Raw genomic sequence first — 17,659 nt, 5'->3', positions numbered from 1 at the left:
TGCCTGTGGCTTACAGCATCTGCTGGGAGCCGTGGTGCTGGGCAGGAGGTGCCTGGGGAGGGCTGGGCCTGCCAGATGTGCGTGCACAGCTGGGGCGATGGCGTGCCCATGCCTTTATCCCACTCACAGCCTCTTAGCTTGTATTTTAACCCCAAAGCTGGGCCGTCGGTCCCCCCCAGGCCTCTCCCGCACATTGGTTGGCGTGGGGGTGGCTGCTCAGCGCTCGGGCGCATTTTGGATGGATTTGGCTGGTTTTTATACCTCCGCTTTCTGCATCTTTCTCCACCAAAAAAGGGAGCAGGCTGGGCCCTGCTGCGGGCTGTTTATCTCCCCGCTCCATGCCGCCTGCTCCGTCCCCCGAAGGCCTGGAGCAGCCGGGAACATCTCCGGACTCTGGCTGGTGTGCCGAGAGAGCAACCGGCGCCGCGGCAGGGTCGGGCTCCCGGTTTCCTCCAGCCCCGCGTTCAGCCTCGGCTTTCCTCATCCATCCTGGCAGGAGGGAATCGGACACAGGTAGGAGCCGAAGGGTGCGTTTCCCAGCCGGGAAGCGGCACGCAGGGCAGCCGCGCGCTGAGCGATGGCCGCTGCGGTGTCTGGTAGCAGCAGGGGACGGGGCTGCGAGGGGTGGCGTTCTCGGGGGACCCGTGGTGGTGGGTACGAGGGCTCTCTAATTGCCAGCCGTGGGGGGGGAGCCAGGCACAGGTGGCCCCTTGGCCGGCCGTGGTGCGATGTGGCTGGGTCGTGGTGGCTTTTGATGCTGGGCTGTCGCTGTGGGCTCACCCCAGCTCCTGAGCCCTGTGAATCCCCCCCCGGATGAATTTGGGAAGCCCATCGGCTCCGGTGCAGCCCTGCCAGGAGCTGGGGGCTGCAGCCCTGTGCCCACCCCACCGCCGGCCATGGTGGGTGACAGCCTGAGGGGGGGGGGGTCCCAGCAGACCTGCATGGTGCTGCCTTTATGCCACGTGCTTGCACACCCTGCAGCAAACCCCGGCGTGTCACCCTGTCCCCAGGGGAGGTGACAGGGACCCCAGGGAGCAGGAGGGACCAGCCAGGCTTGCCCACCGTGAAGAAGCAAAGGGACTGCGGCTGCTCCCTCTGAAGACATCAGCAGGGGAAGCACAAGGGAGAGAAAAGTTATTTAAGCCACCACACAATGTTGACATAAGAGGAACGAGGTATAAACTGCCCGTGAATGAAGTAGGGCTGGGAATTACAGGATTTTTCACTGCTGGGCTCGGTGGGCTCAGGAATTATCCCCTGGCTGAGGGATGGAGGGTCCCGACGGGTGTCTCCAACCCCTGAGCTTTCCTCCTTTCCCCCTGGCTTAACCTCAGTGGGGACAAGGGGAGCCCCAGATTCCCCAACCCCGTCCCCAGCGCTGAGCCCAGCCCCTGGAGAGCAGGAGACGTTGGTCTGCGGGTCCTTCAGCCTCTCCCCAGCCCCATCTCCCCTCGACGCTTGCTGCCACAACCCCTCTCCAGCGCTCAGCTCAGCCGAGAAGCGGAAGGAAATCTTTTATTTCCTTTGCAATAAACAGCACCAACCCTCCGAGCTGCCACCAGGTCCCCGAGCCCAAGGTGAAGTGAAGCCTCGGGGGCCGGCATGCATCCTGCACCGCCCGCACCGCAGCACCCAGCCGGGCTCCGGCTGCTCTTCAGCCTTGGGCTCTGCCACATCCCGGCGTGTCTGCGGATGCACAAACGTCTGTAAGAAACCTGCTGCTCCCTGACCGGGGTGGGCAGGGGCACGGGGGGCTCTCGGGGCGCAGAGCCCTGCTACCGGAGGGGACGAGCTGCCCTAATTAGCTTTGCCATCGTTAACCCTGCCTTCCCTGTGACGAGCCCTGCATGCAAACAGCACGGCCAGCAGCGATGGGCATCCCAGCTCCTATTCGAGCGGTGGCTCTTGCAGCACGGGCACCTCGGTGCAGGGGTCCTGGGCAGAGCCCCCGAGCCCTCCTGTGCCACCCTCGCCAGGGTGAGAGGGGCCGGGGTGCAGGCAGCTGCCCGCGATCTTGCTCTGATCGGGGTGGCAGTAAGGGCGCAAGGCTGGATGCAGCCCCCTCCGCCTGCCGGGGGCTGGACCGCGGTGAGGATGAGGATGGCGAAGGCCCTCGGTGCTGCTCCCCCCCCGGGGCCGGCTCCTGCTAACAGGATGTGATGGGTGGGGGAAGCGCTGTCGCTTGGGATTTCTTAACCGGGCGCAGGGAAACAGAGCGGGGAGAAGGCCCTGCCTGGACTCGGGGTCACAGCACGGGGACCTTAACCTGCTTCCCCCCCCCCCCCCCCCCACGGGAGACACCATCCCAACCCCTCCCCAGCATCAAACAGCCGCACCTCGTATCACAAATTACTTTTATTCCCCTCCCCACCCCCCCCCCCCGCCATGGTTGTAAACAAGAAGCACCCCCCTCCACACCCTAACCCCCGCTCCGCAGCACCCCACCGAGGGGTCCCCATCCCAAGGAGCCTCTTCGCATCCACCCCCCCCCCACCCCCCCCGCCCCAAATGTGCAAATCCAGTCCCAGTGCAAAGAAAGGCTTTGGCGGGGGGGGGGGGGGGGGGGGGGCGCGCAGCCCTGGGTGCCATGAGTGGGGGGAGCGCCCAGGGGACCCCGAAGCTGCTGGGTTTGGGGGCGCGGAGCCTCCGGCAGCACCCTCTGCCCAAAGGCAGTGAGCACTAGAGGGCAGCAAGCCCCAGCGCTGGGAGGGCGGCATTAAAATCATACGAAATAATAATTAAAAAATAATAAATAAATGGATGGACAGCTGGGAGAAGGGGATGGGTTTGAGTCCCTCCTCCTCTGGCAAGTGAGTCTTCCCCCTCCCCCTTCCCCAAACGTACAAAATATATTTTAACTATCTGAGGTAAATAACGAGGCTGTAAAAAAAGCAAGAGGGGAGCGAACGTTCCTGGTATCGCCCCCCCTTAAAAAAATAAAGCATCATAAATAGTTTTAAAGAAAATATGAGGATCTCCCCCCCTCTCTCTCACACGCGCACGCATAAATATAGATTATATTATGGATAAAAAATATGTTTTTCTCTCCCGTAAATTCAAAAAGTGGAAAAATAGAGGAAGAGAAGGGGTCGTGCCCAAAAGGACGGGGCTGGGAAGAGCTGCTCGATTCTGAGAGCTCCTGCGAGGTGTCTCTGGGAGTGAAAAGAAAAGGGGAAAAAAAGAAAATCCCCCAACCGCAATCGGTAAGCGAAAGGTGCAGAGAGGCTGGGGACGCGCACACACACACACACACACGTGTCAGACGTCACTGGGGGAGCGGGACCGGAAAGGCATGGTGGAGGAGAAGCAGCCGCAGCACACGGTCCACAGCACTTTCTGGATCTCCTGGTTCCTGAAGGCGTAAATGACGGGGTTGATCATGGAGTTGTAGGTGGCGGGGAGGAGGGTGACGTAGGTGTAGAGGGCCGGGTAGCTGTAATCCCCCAGGAGACAGTAAATGGCGAAGGGCAGCCAGCACGAAGCGAAGGTGCCCAGGATGACGGCCAAGGTGGCGATGCCTTTTCGGGTGGTGACGTAGTGGGAACTGGCCAGGAAATGTCTCTGGACGGCGATCTGGTGGGCGTGCCGGCAGACGATCTTACAGATCTGCACGTAGAGCTGGAGCATCACCGCAAAGACCATGAAGAAGGAGACGGAGAGGATGATGAGGTGGTTCTTCGTCAGGGGCTTGACGATGCTGCAGGCGGAGGGGTCCTTCAGGCAGTTCCAGCCCATGATGGGCAGGAGCCCATAGCAGATGGAGGCTCCCCAGGTGAGGATCAACATGATATAAGTCCTGGTGACCGTCCTCTCCGAGTAGTAGGTCAGGGCGTTGTAGAGGGACAGGTAGCGGTCAATGGTGATGGTCAGCAAGCTGCTGACGCTGGCCGTGAAGGAGGTGACCAGGAGCCCCACCGTGAGCAGGCTGACCGCCTCCGACGGGATGAAGTAGACAAAGGCAAAATGCAGGATCAACCCCAAACCGGCCAGGAGGTCGGCTGTGGCCAAGCTGCCGATGAGAAGGAACATAGGAGCCCGGAAGGTCGGGGTGTAGAAGATGACCACCACCACGATGGCGTTCTCGCAGGAGATAATGGTCCCGGAGATGCAGAGGACGACGTCCCACGGGTTCAAGGCGAGGGGTTGTACCACAGACTCCAGGTCCAAGGAGCTGCCGCTGCCGTTCCTGGCCGTGAACCAGCCTTGCTGGCCTTCGCTGGAGTTGGGGGGCCCTTCCTCCATCATGCTGGTGGAGGCTGACCTGCCGCAGCCGAAAGCAAGAGCAGCCCCCTCAGCACCCGCTGCCCGCAGCGGGGACCCACCCGGCCTGTCCCTGGGCCACCCAGCCAGGGACAGTCCTGCCTCCCCCCAAAAGTTGTCCCTGGGAGGGGGGCAGAGCGGCGTGTGTTGGGGGGGTGCTCGCTGGTTGCTCCGAGGGGATTTTGCTGGACAGGGTGGTTTGGTTTTAATTCTTTTCAAAACGAAGAAAAATAAATATGTGAATAAAGGGGGGGGGGGGGTGGGGTGGGTGGAAGGAACCCCCGCTCAGCCCGCTCCTGCCTGCGTTAGCCGCTGGGGTTTGTGCACTGCGTGATTTTGGCGGATAAATACAGGGGAGCAGGACCGGCCCCGGCCCCCCCCCCCCCCCTCCCCCCGGGGCTTCGGGACAACACGTAGGGGATCCCAAGCAGCAGGTGAAGGGGGCGGCCCCACTTACCCGGGACCGGGGCCCCGGGGGGGGGGAGAAAGGAGCCCTCCCGGCCCCGCCATGCGCCCCTCCAACCGGGGGGGATTCCCCCCCCCCCCTTGCCTTGGGGGTCTGCCTTTCCCGGGGCACCCGGGCAGGCAGCACAGCCCCGGGAGGTGGGGGGACACGGCTGCCCCCTCGCCCTCCTTCCCATAGCGCTGCGTTTTAGCCCAAGCGGGCTCACGCCCCCTCCCGGGGCTCACACCCCCTCCCGGTGGCCGTGTCGTCGTCCGTCCCTCCCGTCCCCCGTCCCCCGTCCCCCCCCCCCCCCGGTGCCAGGCACTCACCTGCCGGGATGCTCGGCCGCGGCCCGGCCTGCGCTGGGCTCCCCGGCTGGGGGCCCGCTGCCATGGGCGCCGCCGAGTTATAGTGACCGAGCCCCGCCGGGGGGGGGGGGGGACACACACCGAGGGGGGGGAGTGTGTGTGTGTGAAGCGGGGGGGGGGGGGGTGTGTGTGACTCACCGCCGCGCCCCCCCCCCTTCTCCCCCCCCCCAGCGCCGTTCGCCCCGCTGTGACGTCAATGGCGCGCCGGAGCCAATCAGCGCCCCGCGAGGCAGCGCGGGCGCGCGCGCGCCGCATAGTAATCGCGCTGGGGACGGAGCAGCCCATTCATAAAAAACAGCACCCCCGCACCCCCCCCCCCCCCCCCCCACACACACACCCCCCGCACCCCCCGCCCGGCCCACGCCGCCCCCGGGACCACCCCCAGCCGGGGTCCCCCCGCCACGTCCTTGCGAAGCCCTTGCAGGGCCGTGCTGCAGAGGAGGGGGGCGCCGGCTCGCCCCCCCCCCCCCCCCCCCCCCCATTGCAGAGGTTTGGGGGCTCCGCTTTGCACGGGGTGTGGAGGGGGCGGCCCGGGGGGGAAAGGGGGGGCGAAGCTGGGTCCTCCCCCGTCCCCGCACAGCCTGGGGGTGCGCAGCCCCTCTCCGCTCCGCCAGCGGGTCCCCGCGGCCCGGCTTTCCCACTCGAGCCTGAATAATTCATCGCCGGGAGAACCGGGAAGGCCTGGCCCGGCCGGGGGGGCTGCGGGAAGGGCGGCTGGCAGGGAGCCCTCCTCCCCGGGGGAGGAGGAGGAGGAGGAGGAGGAGGAGGAGGAGGAGGAGGGAGAAGGCGTGCGCACCCCCGGGACCCTGCCGGGACTCTCCCCCGCTCCGGTTCCTCGAAGCCCGGTGCACTTCAGGCCTTCCCCGGCAACCTGCCCCCGCCGGGCGGGTGGGGCATGGGGGGTGGGGGGGTGGGGTGTGGGGGGGTCGGGTTTGGCCAGTCCCGGCCCCGCTGCCAAAACGTGGCGGGTCCCGGGGTGCCCGGGCCGGGCTGCGGCGCTGCCGGGACCCCGCGGGGATCGGGAGCCCCCGGTGCTCCCGGGCACGGCTGCAGCCGCCCCCTCGGAGCCCGGCCGGGGGTCAGGGAGGGCCCGGCCCGGCCCGGCCCGGCTCGGCTCGGCTCGGCCCGGCCTGGCTCGGCTCGGCTCGGCTCGGCCCGGCCCGGCCCGGCCCGGCCCGGCCCGGCGGGAGCTGTTCGCGGTGCTGAACGCCGCCGCGACGGCGCGGCCGCGGGTCCCGGCGGGGCCTCCCCGCACCTCCGACGGCTGCGGCCGCGTCCCTGGGGGAGCAGGACCGGCGGGCGGAGGGACCCGCCGCAGCCCCGGGGAGGGTCGCGGGGACTGGGGGGGGTGCGGGGGTTGGGGATGGAGCAGCTGTGCGGGGCGTGTGCGGGGCGCGTCGGGCGTGCGGGGCGAGCGTGCAGCGCACGGGCGGCGCATGCAGTGCGCGGGGTGTGCGGGGTGTGCAGGGTGCGGGGTGTGCAGTGAGTGCAGGGTGTGCAGGGTGTGCAGTGAGTGCAGGGTGTGCGGGGTGTGCGGGGTGTGCAGGGTGCGGGGTGTGCAGTGAGTGCAGTGTGTGCAGGGTGTGCAGGGTGTGCAGGGTGTGCAGGGTGTGCAGGGTGCACAGTGCGCAGGCAATGTGCAGTGACTGCAGGGCACACAGTGCACAGGCAGTGTGCAGGGTGTGCAGTGGGTGCAGGGTGTGCAGTGGGTGCAGGGTGCGCAGGGTGTGCAGGGTGCGCAGTGAGCGCAGTGGGCGCAGTGTGTGCAGGGTGTGCAGGGTGCGCAGTGAGCGCAGTGGGCGCAGTGGGTGCAGTGGGTGCAGTGGGTGCAGGGGGCGCAGGGGGCGCAGGGTGTGCAGTGGGCGCAGTAGGCGCAGTGGGCGCAGGGGGCGCAGTGTGTGCAGGGTGTGCAGCGTATGCAGGGTGTGCAGTGAGTGCAGTGTGTGCAGGGTGTGCAGGGTGCACAGTGAGCGCAGTGAGTGCAGGGTGTGCAGTGTGTGCAGTGTGTGCACGGTGCGCAGTGAGTGCAGGGTGCGCAGGGTGTGCAGGGTGCGCAGTCAGCGCAGTGGGTGCAGTGTGTGCAGCGTGTGCAGGGTGCGCAGTGAGCGCAGTGGGCGCAGTGGGTGCAGTGGGTGCAGGGGGCGCAGGGGGCGCAGTGTGTGCAGGGTGTGCAGCGTATGCAGGGTGTGCAGTGAGTGCAAGGTGTGCAGGGTGTGCAGTGAGTGCAGTGTGTGCAGGGTGTGCAGAGTGCACAGGGTGTGCAGTGAGCGCAGTGAGTGCAGGGTGTGCAGTGTGTGCAGGGTGTGCAGTGTGTGCAGGGTGTGCAGGGTGCGCAGTGGGCGCAGTGGGCGCAGGGTGTGCAGGGTGTGCAGGGTGCGCAGTGAGCACAGTGGGCACAGTGGGTGCAGTGGGTGCAGTGGGTGCAGGGGGCGCAGGGGGCGCAGTAGGCGCAGTGGGCGCAGGGGGCGCAGTGTGTGCAGGGTGTGCAGCGTATGCAGGGTGTGCAGTGAGTGCAAGGTGTGCAGGGTGTGCAGTGCGCAGGCAGTGTGCAGTGAGTGCAGTGGGTGCAGTGAGTGCAGTGGGTGCAGGGTGTGCAGTGTGTGCAGGGTGTGCAGCGTGTGCTGTGTGTGCAGGGTGTGCAGGGTGCGCAGTGCGCAGGCAGTGTGCAGTGAGTGCAGTGGGCGCAGTGGGTGCAGGGTGCGCAGGGTGCGCAGTGGGCGCAGGGTGTGCAGGGTGTGCAGGGGGCGCAGTGAGCGCAGTGGGCGCAGTGAGCGCAGGGTGCGCAGGGTGCGCAGGGTGCGCAGTGGGCGCAGTGGGCGCGGTGAGCGCAGGGTGCGCAGTGGGCGCAGGCTGTGCAGTGCAGTGTGTTCAGCGGAGCAGTGCGTGCTGGGGGTGCAGCGCCCGGCGCTCCGGAGCCCCCCGAGCCCGGGGCAGCCCCGCCTTTCCCACGGCCACGGCAGGGTGCAGGCGGCAGCGGGGGAGGGGGATGCATCTCGGGAGCGGGGCCCCCCCCGCCATGGGCCGGGCCCCCCGGGGCGGGGCGGGACGAGGCGGGGCCGCCCCTGCCCGTCCCCCGCCGCCGCCGGGGCCGCCTCCCGCGGGCGCGCATGTGCCCGCGGCTCCGCTCCGCTCTCCCGGGAGCTCCGCGGCGCCGCAGCCGACGCTTCCCGCTGGGACCGGGCCGAGCCGAGCCAGGCTGAGCTGAGCCTGGCTAAGCCGAGCGCAACCGGGCCGGGTCATGGCCCCGCCGTGCGCCGGGGCGCTGCGCTGCGCGCTGCTCTGCGCGCTGTTGTGCGCGCAGGGGCCCGCTCCCACCCGCGCAGGTACGGCCGGGGAGCGCGGGGGGGGGGGGGCGCCCGGGGCCGGGGCGGGGGGGAGGGGAGTTTGCAGCTTTGGGACAGCCGAACTTTTTTTGGGGGGGGGGTTCTTTTTTTTTTTTCCGGGGGTGCCCCTCGCCCCCGGCCCCCACGGGACCCCCTCGTCCGTGATGGGACCAGGGGAGCCCCGTTCCCTCAGCTGGCCCCGGTTTTGGGGGGAGAGGGGCCCCCGCTCCTGCTCCCACCCTTGGGGCTGGGACCCCCAGGGCCAGGAGGGGTGCCCTGGGCCGCTGCGGGACAGCGGGGTGCAGGGTCCGGCCTCCTCTCCGAAGAGTGGGGGGATCTCATGGTTCGCGGCGGTTTCTGTGGGGGAGCGGAGCCGTCATCCTCCTGCCCGGGGTGCCTGCAACTCCGGGCATTAATTATGCAAACCCCAGGCTTGCTTCTGCTCCCCTTCTCCCATCCCCCTGCTGCTCACGGGAGACATTTCCACCCCGGCTTGTCCCACCGGGGCCCACGCGTGTTCCCAGAGCACCCGTGGGGATGGAGCTGCCCTCAGCCGGCCCCGCTGCCCCCCTTTATTTCCCTCTCCCTCCCCACACCTGACGGCAGGAGCGGGAGTTGACAACGTTGGGCTCAAACGTCTGTTCCTCTGCCTGCCGCGATAAAAATAACTTAAATTATAAACCTGCCTGAAACCCTTGCGAACAAAGTCCTACTTTCCCATTGGTTCCTGGCAGGTCTCTAAATGCTGGAGGGGGGGCCCGGCGGCATGCCCACCATGCCGTAGCCATGGCAATGGGTCCGCGGCATCCCACTTCTTGCCTTACGCCACCAGTTGCCCCCTTTGCTTTTGCTGGGGGGGGGGGGGGGGTGGTTGGGGGCACTGGGAGAAGGAAAGGGCCTCTTCTATCAGCCAGGCATGGCGCCGGCGGCCAGGAGGACCCTAAAAGCTGGGGGGGGGGGCTGGAGCTGCCCACCCCAAAGGGAGGTGGTGTGGTGGGAAGCCCTCTGCAAAGCGCTGCCGGCGGGGATGGGGTGCAGCCGGTGCGACAAAGCCAAGCACGAGGCTGAGTCGGTCCCTGCGTGGCAGAGACCCCTGGGGAGTCAGCCCAGGGGGGTGCTAACCCCCGACACCCTCCTGCGAGCCCGGCGGGGGGGCAGGGGGTGTGTGTGTTTGTCCCCTGAGAGCCTGGAAACACGTCCAGGTGGGCTCCTTCCCAGGATGGTGCAAACGCGGGCGTGGGCCACAGCGAGGTGCAGGCAGGGCCCGGCCGCGGCTCCCCGTTGCAGCCTCCCTCGCTGACAGTCATCGCTGTAAATTAATGATGAGCGTGTGTGTGTGGGGGGAAGAGCTCGTGGCAGAGCAGCTCTGCGAACACCCAGGTGACTCACTGCCATTGCTGGGGCGATGGGGAGCAGGGGGTCCTGCCCCCGCCCCGGTCTGGGGGGACAGCGGGGCGATGCTGCTTAAATAACCCCTACCGGGCTGCTGGGAGCAGCCGGGCTGGTGGTGCTGCCTCGTCTCTTTTAAACCTCCATCAAAAGATCCGGGGCTGGGGTGGGCTTGCCCTGCGCTGCGGCCCACCGTGGCTGTGGGTGATGGGGTGAGCCCCACATGTCCCGGGTGGCCATGGGTGCTGGGAGCTGTGGGGTGCGGGATGTCCCCTCTCCAGAGAGCTGGTGATGCTACAAACACACCTGCAGCTGGCCAGGACGGGTCTGTCAGTGGGTTTGGTGCTGCGAGAGGTGCCTTCATTCCTCCTGCTGCGTCATGAGAAATCCTCCTCCGTGGAGCAGAGGGTCCAGCCCCGACCCCGGCTGACGGGGGGACGGATGCTGGCCCTGCCCTCACCCCTTTCCCCCGGCTTTGGCAGGAGACTGCGGCGAGCTGAGGTCCTGCGAGACATGCACGGCCAGCACCGCCTCGCACAACGTCACCGGCTGCGTCTGGGTGGGCTGCGGGACCCCCGAGGAGCCAGGTGAAGGGGGCTCAGCCGTGTGGGGGGACAGCAAGGGGCTCCCACAGCCAGAGCTTACTCTGGGCCTCTCGCCTGCCACCAGCCTTCCCCAGCCCCTGCCACTGGGCTGGGGCCGTGCCGGGATGGTGCCGGCAGCTCAGCACCCTTGGGTGCCTGGTCCCAGCTGCTTTCCATGGTCAAGGTCTGTCTCACCTGACCCATCCCGGGGGGGAGCAGGGGATCCGTGCCAGCCCGGCAGGCAGGGGTGCGGGATTTCGGCGTGTGCTGCTCCCAGCCATGCTGGGCTTGGGGGAACGCTGGGAACCCTCCACCTCCCCCTCCACGGAGGTGCGGATGGAGCAGCACCAAGGGATGGAGATGGGAGAAAGCCGGCTGTTTATAAAGCCCTTGTTTGGGGCTCTTCCCTGCGGGGGTGCGGATGCGAGCCCCAGCTTGCAGCCCCTCGGATGGATGCCCACCCCTGGGAATGAGTCCTCGCCATCCCAAACCCTCGGGTGCCCAGGGCAGCCCTGGGCCCAAATGCCATCGGCTGCACTGGGTGCCCCCACGGGCTGGTTTGCTGGGGGGGTCCCTTGGGAAAACCCTGCTCCCTCTTCCCACAGAGACGGGGAGCTGCGTGCAGAGAGGGGCGGCAGCGCGGGAGACCTGCGCACTCTACAACACCAGCACCCTGTGTCGAGGTAACCCCACTCCCGCCACGAGAGCGGGTCCCCCCGGACCCCAGCAGCCCCCACCCCCCAGACCCAGCAGCCTTCGGGATGGAGGTGCTGCCACAGGTGCCGGGGTCGTGGGGATGAAATCCCACCCCCGGAACAGGGACGTGGGGCGGGGGGTGCACGGCAATGTCCCTTGACAACCCTTTTTCTCCCCTTCCCTCTGTCACTGCCTCCGGCAGCACTGAAGTCCCTCACCGAAGAGCCTCCACGGTCCCGTAGCAAGGAGCCGGTGACGCACTCCCCAAGTGAGTGGGTCTGGGGGGGTGGGAGGTGGTGGGATGGGGTGGGGGGTCCGGGTGCCCCAGGGGACAGTGGCCAGTGGGATGGGACAAGCCGCTTCCCTCCGTGTTTCGCATCCCCCTGAGAGAGATGAGCAGAGCCGCCCTTGGGGTTGTATCCATGGAGCTTCAACCTTGGCTGTGCCCCAGGAGGTGCCAGTGCCGTCCCCAGGGTCACAGCTCCGGTCCCTGTCCCTCCTCTCTGCCCCAAGCGATGCTGCTGTGGTCTGCGGCGATGCCGGGATGGGGCTGGGGGGGGTCATAACACTCTGCAGGCCCCCCCCCCCCCGCCCAAGAACCAGTCCTGCTGCCATCCTTGCCGGGAAGTGCCATCTCTGTCCGGGTTGGAACAGGGGCTGGAAGCGAAGAAGGAGCCTCTTCCAGAAAGCGGGAACTGGAGAGCGTTGAGCTAATTACGGCGGGTAACCGGAGCCTGGAGCCCTCTGAATTATTGATCCCACTGGGATCCTTTCACCGCTGGCTCCTCTCCCGCACGGTGCCGGCTGCTCTGGCATGGGAAGAGGCCGAGCCCATCCCTGCGTCCTCATGTCAATGGGGACATCCCAGCCCCATGCAGATGCTGGGGTCTGTGCAGACCCCAAATCCCCTCTCCTTGGCGGGCTCAGCAGTACCCCAGGATTGCCAACAGCACCCATAACCCCCACACCCCGTTTTCCCCTGCCGTTAGGGACCACCACCACCAGCACCCCGTTGACGGGCAGCCCCGAATTTCACCCGCCCGGCTTTGACACGGCCAGCTTCATCGGCGGTATCGTGCTGGTGCTGAGCGTCCAAGCCGTGGTCTTCTTCATCATCAAGTTCATCAAGTCGAAGGACAGCACCTACCAAACGCTGTAAGGCTCCCGCGCCCCCGGCCGGGATGGAGTGGGGGGACCCGCGCCGGCTCATGCCTGGGCCAAGCCCACCCTTGAAGCCAAAAATGGGGGTCAGCCCCGGTGCGTGGGGCTCCGTGGCCCGTCTGGCCGTGTCCTGTCTCGCAGCTGAGTGTTGTCTCCCGTGGCTGTTTGTGCCGGTCCGTCCTCGCCCGGCGGGGGGAGGATCTGGGAGATGGAGGGGCTCGTCCTCCCCTGCCTGTCCCCTCGCCGGCGTCCGGCTGTCCTGCCGCCTGCTCTGTCTGTTGCTGCCTGGCCGGATCCTGGCTCCGAGCCCTATGGGGAGCACGGGGCCCCCGAATCCATCCCCCTGAGTTGAGCCAAGTGGGGGCCTGTTGCTCTTCTCCCCCCTCGCCTGGTGCCATGGGGCTCGCCGTGTCTAACATGTGGGGCCGTGCCCCATCTCTCTTTCCTTGCACGCTGCCAGAGAGGACAACCAGTAGGTGCTGGGTATCGGCGGCGACGGGGAGGGGGCTGCTCCTCTGCACCCCCAGAGCTTGACCCTTCCCTCGCCCCTCCCCGGGGTGGGGGGGATGACGTGGTCCCTCTCTCCTGGTTTGCATGAAGGGGGATTCCCGGCTGGTTTGCTCTTTTTCTGGGAGTCATTAGTGGTGGAAGGGAAGGGGGTGTCCCCCCCTCGCCCCCCTTTCATGCAAGGAGCCCCTGGCGGGATGCAGCCGACGCACGGCCGCTTGGCACACCCGTGCCCCTTCTGCCACCTGGGCGAGGTGTCCCCGGCCCCCCCCCCCCCGGCCCTGCGGCACAGGGTGCAGCCCCCCCTGCCCCGAGCACCCTCGGCAGGACGGGAGCTGCAGGGCCCAGTTTGGCCCCAGTTAGAGTGCACCCAGCAGCCCCCCTCCCCACCTTGGGCACCCCCTGATCCCCCCTCTGCACCCCCTGCCCCATTGCCTCCCCACAGCCTTGGGGCTTGCTGGGGGGGGGGGGCTTGGGGTCCCCTCTTTTCCCGGCAGGCTCTCAGGTGCTTTTCCCTTCAGCATTTTGGCTGGAGCACCCAGCCCCCTGCTCCGACCGCCCCCAGCCGCTGCCCACCCCGGCCCCTCCGTGCCTGCCGGAGGAGCAGAGCCAGGGCCTTGCTGTGTGCTTTTGCTGTGCCTCTGTGTTGCTGTGGGGGGGGGTGTGTGTGGGGGTCCCCAACCCTCCCCCCCCTTTCTGTGTGTTGTTTTGGGGAGGGGGGGTGCGTGCTGTGTGCCTTGGGGTGAGACTTGTAGCTCGGGCTGCCCCAATTAAACTCTGCGAGGTGGTGTCTGTCTCGTGTCCGGGGAGGGGGGGGGGGGGGGGGGGGCGCAGTTCGTGTAGCTGGGGTGAGGATGCATGGGGGGGACACGGCTGCAGAAAGCCTGTGCCCCCCCCCCCCCCCCCATCCCTCCCCTGCGGTAGCTCCCATCCATGCACCCCAATTCCCAGGTGCAGGGCCAACCTTTCCCCATGGCATTGCCACCCTCATGGGTGCAGCAGGGTGGGCACTGGGGCACCCCTCCCTGCACCCCATTCCCTGGGGGCTGCGGGGGGGGGGGGGGGGGGGGGGGGGGCTGGACTCCCCCCCCAGGGCAAAGCCGCCCGGGCCCTTTCTGCTACTTGCTTTTCTCTGTCCGCTGCACCAGGATTTGAGGCCGCCGCACGCCCCAGGCTGGGGAGATGCTGCCCTCGTCCTCCCCAAGGCAGGCAGAGAAGAGGCCAGCGCTGCCGGCATCCCTGCCCGCTGCCGGCATCCCTGCCCGCTGCCGGACCGTGTTCCCCCCACCCCCCCCGGCCCTGGCCCCGGCCCCGGCCGCAGGGCCCCTGCCTGCACCACAACTATGCAAAGCTGGCTCTGCCCCAGGCTGCCCTCTCTGCCCCGGGAGGGACCGGGGTGGGACGCATCACCCAGGCCTGACCCCTGTCCCCAGCACGGCTGGGGATGCTCCGGGAGGTTTGCACCCAGCGTGGCCACGGTCGCACCCTCCGGCTGCTCCCTGGGGGGGGGGGCAGAGCAAGGTGGAGGGGTGCAGCTGGGCACGGGGGTCCCATCCAGCCCTGAATCCCAGCCTTGGGCTCCCCCTCCCCCCCCCCCCGACCCTGTGCTTGCCAGGAAGCCGGGGGACCCAGGGCACCCCAGGGGATCAGAGGTGGCCCTTTGCTGGCCAAGCCCCCAGCCCCACGCCAGGCAGAGCCTGAGCCGGCGCAGGGGGGACAGAGACCCAATAAAGTATTTTCCTCCTATTTCTGGTGTCCGTGTCATGGTCACCCGTCACCCCCAGAGCCCGAGCGTTGGGTGCTGCCCCGGGAGATTTTGGTTGCAAACCCCGTACCTGCAGTTGGGGACGTGACTGCGTCCTGCCCACAGGCTGGTGTTGGCGGGTGGTCCCGAGTGACTCCAGTCCTCCCACTGACCAGGGGAGGGGAACCGGTATGGAGAGGGGTGATGCCATGCTGGAGGATGGAGCAACAGGACATCATCCCTTCCTGTCCTGGGGATCTCACCCCATGGTGTCCCCCTCCGTGGGGCACGTCCCCTTGCCTGGCCCCGGGGGGCAGCAGGGGCGACCGCGGGCCAAGGTTGGAGGAATTGGGGGAATTGTTGGGCTTGGGCTCCCCGGCTCTGGACAAGCGTGGGCCAGGGCTCGAGATTGGGGACACACCTCTGCGGCCACATCCAGCCCCGCTATCGCGGGGCACCCCAGGGATGGCGATGGGGAGGAGGGACACGTTCCTTCCCGCGGCGGCAGGGGAAGAGGCCCGGCACGGTGTGTGCCGCAGCCACCGCACCCCTGGCTCTGCCTTCCCCGAAACGGCGGTGGGGCTGAGCAGCAGGCCTGGGCAGGCAGGGCTCCGTGTCCCGCCGTCCCTGGGCGCCCGCCATCCCCGCTCCTCCCTCCCGCCCCAGGCTGGCCCGGCCCTGCCGTGGGAACAAGGCTGGGACGGCTTGTCTGCCTGCGCGGTGGTTGTCTGCCTGTACGGTGGCTTGTCTGCCTGTGCAGTGGCTTGTCTGCCTGCACGGTGACTTATCTGCCTGCATAGTGGCTTGTTTGCCCGCGTGGTGGCTTGTCTGCCTGCGTGATGGCTTGCCTGTCTGCATGGTGGCTTGCCTGCCTGTACGGTGGCTTGCCTGCCTGTACGGAGGTTGTCTGCCTGCGCGGTGGTTGTCTGCCTGCATAGTGGCTTGTCTGCCTGTATGGTGGCTTGTCTGCCCGGGCAGTGGCTTCTCTGCCTGCGTGGTGGCTTCTCTGCCTGTATGGAGGTTGTCTGCCTGTACGGTGGCTTGTCTGCCTGTGCAGTGGCTTGTCTGCCTGCACGGTGACTTATCTGCCTGCATAGTGGCTTGTTTGCCCGCATGGTGGCTTGTCTGCCTGCGTGATGGCTTGCCTGTCTGCATGGTGGCTTGCCTGCCTGTACGGTGGCTTGCCTGCCTGTACGGAGGTTGTCTGCCTGCGCGGTGGTTGTCTGCCTGCATAGTGGCTTGTCTGCCTGTATGGTGGCTTGTCTGCCCGGGCAGTGGCTTCTCTGCCTGCGTGGTGGCTTCTCTGCCTGTATGGAGGTTGTCTGCCTGTACGGTGGCTTGTCTGCCCGTGCAGTGGCTTGTCTGCCTGCGCGGAGGTTGTCTGCCTGCGCGGCAGCCCAGCCCAGGGTGCTGTGCCAGCCTGTCCCCTGCATCCCACCACGCTTTCCCGGCAGGGAACGCTGCACGTCAGAGCAGCTCTGCCCGCAGCTCTGCCCGCAGCTCTGCCCGCACGGCTCCCGCCTCCCCAGCCAGGCCCGCCAGCCGTTTCCATCCCTTCTCCATCCCCCGGGGACCTTCCCCGGCCCCTCGCCCCGGCCAGGGGGATGCGATGGGGGATACGGGAAGGGGGCAGGAGGGGGGGGGGCTGCCCGGCCCTTCACCCCCCCCCCGGAGAACCCCGGCTTCGCTTCGCCGCCGCTCCCGCCACCCAAGGCGACTTTGGGGCCGTTATTTCGGCTGCCACACGTGCAGGGAGGGGGGACCGGCCCCGGGGACCCCCCCCTGCCCCTCCTCCCACTTCCCCTTCCCCTCGCTCCCGTTTCGCAACCGGCCCTTTGCAACCGGTGCCCGTCAGGGGGCAGGATCCGGCCGGGGGGGGTCCGTCCCGTCCCGGGGGGGGGACGGGGCAGGCGGGGCCGCCGTTGACTCACGGCCGGGCCAGGCGGAAGCGGCGCCCGGTGCCCGAGGCGGAGCGGGGCGGAGTGGAGCCCGGTACGCGGCAGCCCCGGTGCGGAGCAGCCCGGGAAGGAGCCCGGTTGAACGGGGCGGACCCTGCCGGTGCGAGCCGGCCCGGTAGGGAGCTCTCCCGGTGGGGAACGGGGCAGCCCGGTGCGGGGTACGGGCTCTCCCGGTAAGGAACGGGGCAGCCCGGTGCGGGACAGCCCGGTACAGGATCCAGGCTCTCCCGGGGGGCGGAATTAGGGCAGCCCGGTGCAGACTACGGGCTTTCCCGGTAAGGAACGGGGCAGCCTGGTGCAGGACAGCCCGGTACAGGATCCAGGCTCTCCCGGGGCGGGGGGGGGGGTGATTAGGGGCAGCCCGGTGCAGACTACGGGCTCTCCCTGGGGGGGGAATAGGGCACCGTGGTGCAGGGCAGCCCGGTACAAGGTAAGGGCTCTCCCAGTAAGGACCGGGGCAGCTCCGTGCACGGTACGGCCTCTCCCGGTGCTCGGTACGAGCCCCCCCCCCTCCCCGGGTGGTTCTGGCTGCCCCAGCCATGGAGGTGCCGGGGACCCCCCCGGTGGCCGGGAGCTGCTGGCAGGACCCGCTGGCTGTGGCGGGCACGACAGGCCGGCCGGTGTGCGGGACCCGGGGAAGGACGGGCGGGCGGCGGGTGCTGAGCGTCGTCTGCGTGCTGGGGCGGGAGCCGGCCGCCTGCCCCGCGCTGCGCAGCCTGCACGATGCCTGCCATCACCTGCGGGCACGCCTGCACACCTTGCCCTTCGGCACCCTGGCGCTGGGCGACACCGCCACCCTCGACCGCTTCTACAACGCAGGTGAGGACGCAACCCTCTCCGCCGGCGACGTCCCCGGCGTGGGGTTTCTATCACCCTCCTTTTCCTGCTGTTCTGCCTGGTTATCCCAGCTGTCCGGGAATATCTGGGCCGAGACTTTCCCTAGCCCCTGTGCAGCTCCCGGCGGAGCTCTGCCGACTGTGCGCTCGGGCGGTTCGCTGTTTTGCTTTTCTGCCTGCCTCCTGTTTGCTTTCCAGGGTGGTTGGATATTTGCCGGGATGTCTTCCTCCCTGGCATTAAACACAGGGGTGTGATTTCGGAAAGGGTGTTTTTTGTGGAGGGTTTGCTCAGGGTTCAACCCTGTGCCCGGGGGCAAACGGGTGCCCCTCACTGCGGCCTCAGGTTGCTGTGATGGCAGGGGCCGTCCCCTCTCTTAGGGGATGCGGA

General features: G+C 68.0%; 3 protein-coding genes across 5 annotated transcripts; 2 read left to right on the top strand and 1 right to left on the bottom strand.

Moving 5' to 3' along the window:
* The first annotated feature begins 291 nt into the window (after positions 1 to 291).
* On the top strand, positions 292 to 14,479 carry CD164L2 (CD164 molecule like 2). 3 transcript variants are annotated; one of them, XM_076357366.1, is made up of 6 exons: positions 292 to 513; positions 10,268 to 10,372; positions 10,975 to 11,052; positions 11,268 to 11,333; positions 12,055 to 12,220; positions 12,687 to 12,997. In XM_076357366.1, exons 1-6 carry the CDS (start codon positions 339 to 341, stop codon positions 12,700 to 12,702), a joined length of 606 nt encoding a protein of 201 aa, XP_076213481.1. In that variant the 5' UTR covers positions 292 to 338; the 3' UTR covers positions 12,703 to 12,997. The 3 variants fall into 3 exon arrangements, with proteins under 3 accessions (XP_076213481.1, XP_076213482.1, XP_076213483.1); XM_076357367.1 differs by lacking the exon at positions 12,687 to 12,997 and adding an exon at positions 13,882 to 14,479 and having other exon boundaries at positions 295 to 513; XM_076357368.1 differs by lacking the exon at positions 292 to 513 and adding an exon at positions 8,191 to 8,396.
* GPR3 (G protein-coupled receptor 3) lies at positions 2,600 to 5,081 on the bottom strand. Its single transcript, XM_076357365.1, has 2 exons — positions 5,035 to 5,081; positions 2,600 to 4,261 (listed from the first exon to the last, which is right to left on the bottom strand). Exon 2 carries the CDS (start codon positions 4,243 to 4,245, stop codon positions 3,259 to 3,261), a length of 987 nt encoding a protein of 328 aa, XP_076213480.1. The 5' UTR covers positions 4,246 to 4,261; positions 5,035 to 5,081; the 3' UTR covers positions 2,600 to 3,258.
* A 2,349-nt stretch (positions 14,480 to 16,828) lies between the features above and the next one.
* On the top strand, positions 16,829 to 17,254 carry MAP3K6 (mitogen-activated protein kinase kinase kinase 6; the record flags this gene model as incomplete). Its single annotated transcript, XM_076357593.1, is given in 1 exon segment — positions 16,829 to 17,254. A coding segment is annotated over 1 exon segment (280 nt), but the record flags the coding sequence as incomplete, so codon positions are not given.
* Between the last annotated feature and the right edge of the window lie 405 nt (positions 17,255 to 17,659).

This window comes from Aptenodytes patagonicus, chromosome 21 (genome assembly GCF_965638725.1).
Source record: "Aptenodytes patagonicus chromosome 21, bAptPat1.pri.cur, whole genome shotgun sequence".
In the NCBI taxonomy this organism is placed as follows: Eukaryota; Metazoa; Chordata; class Aves; order Sphenisciformes; family Spheniscidae; genus Aptenodytes; species Aptenodytes patagonicus.
The sequence above is the reverse complement of the archived record's forward strand: the minus strand, read 5'-3'. Positions and strand labels throughout refer to the sequence as shown.

Excerpts from the sequence above, each read along its gene's own strand:
- GPR3 (XM_076357365.1), bottom strand. The coding sequence starts at position 4,245 with ATGATGGAGGAAGGGCCCCCCAACTCCAGCGAAGGCCAGCAAGGCTGG.
- CD164L2 (XM_076357366.1), top strand. The coding sequence starts at position 339 with ATGCCGCCTGCTCCGTCCCCCGAAGGCCTGGAGCAGCCGGGAACATCT. Across the intron at positions 514-10,267 it reads CAGGAGGGAATCGGACACAG|GAGACTGCGGCGAGCTGAGG; the intron begins GTAGGAGCCGAA and ends CGGCTTTGGCAG. Across the intron at positions 11,053-11,267 it reads CACCAGCACCCTGTGTCGAG|CACTGAAGTCCCTCACCGAA; the intron begins GTAACCCCACTC and ends TGCCTCCGGCAG.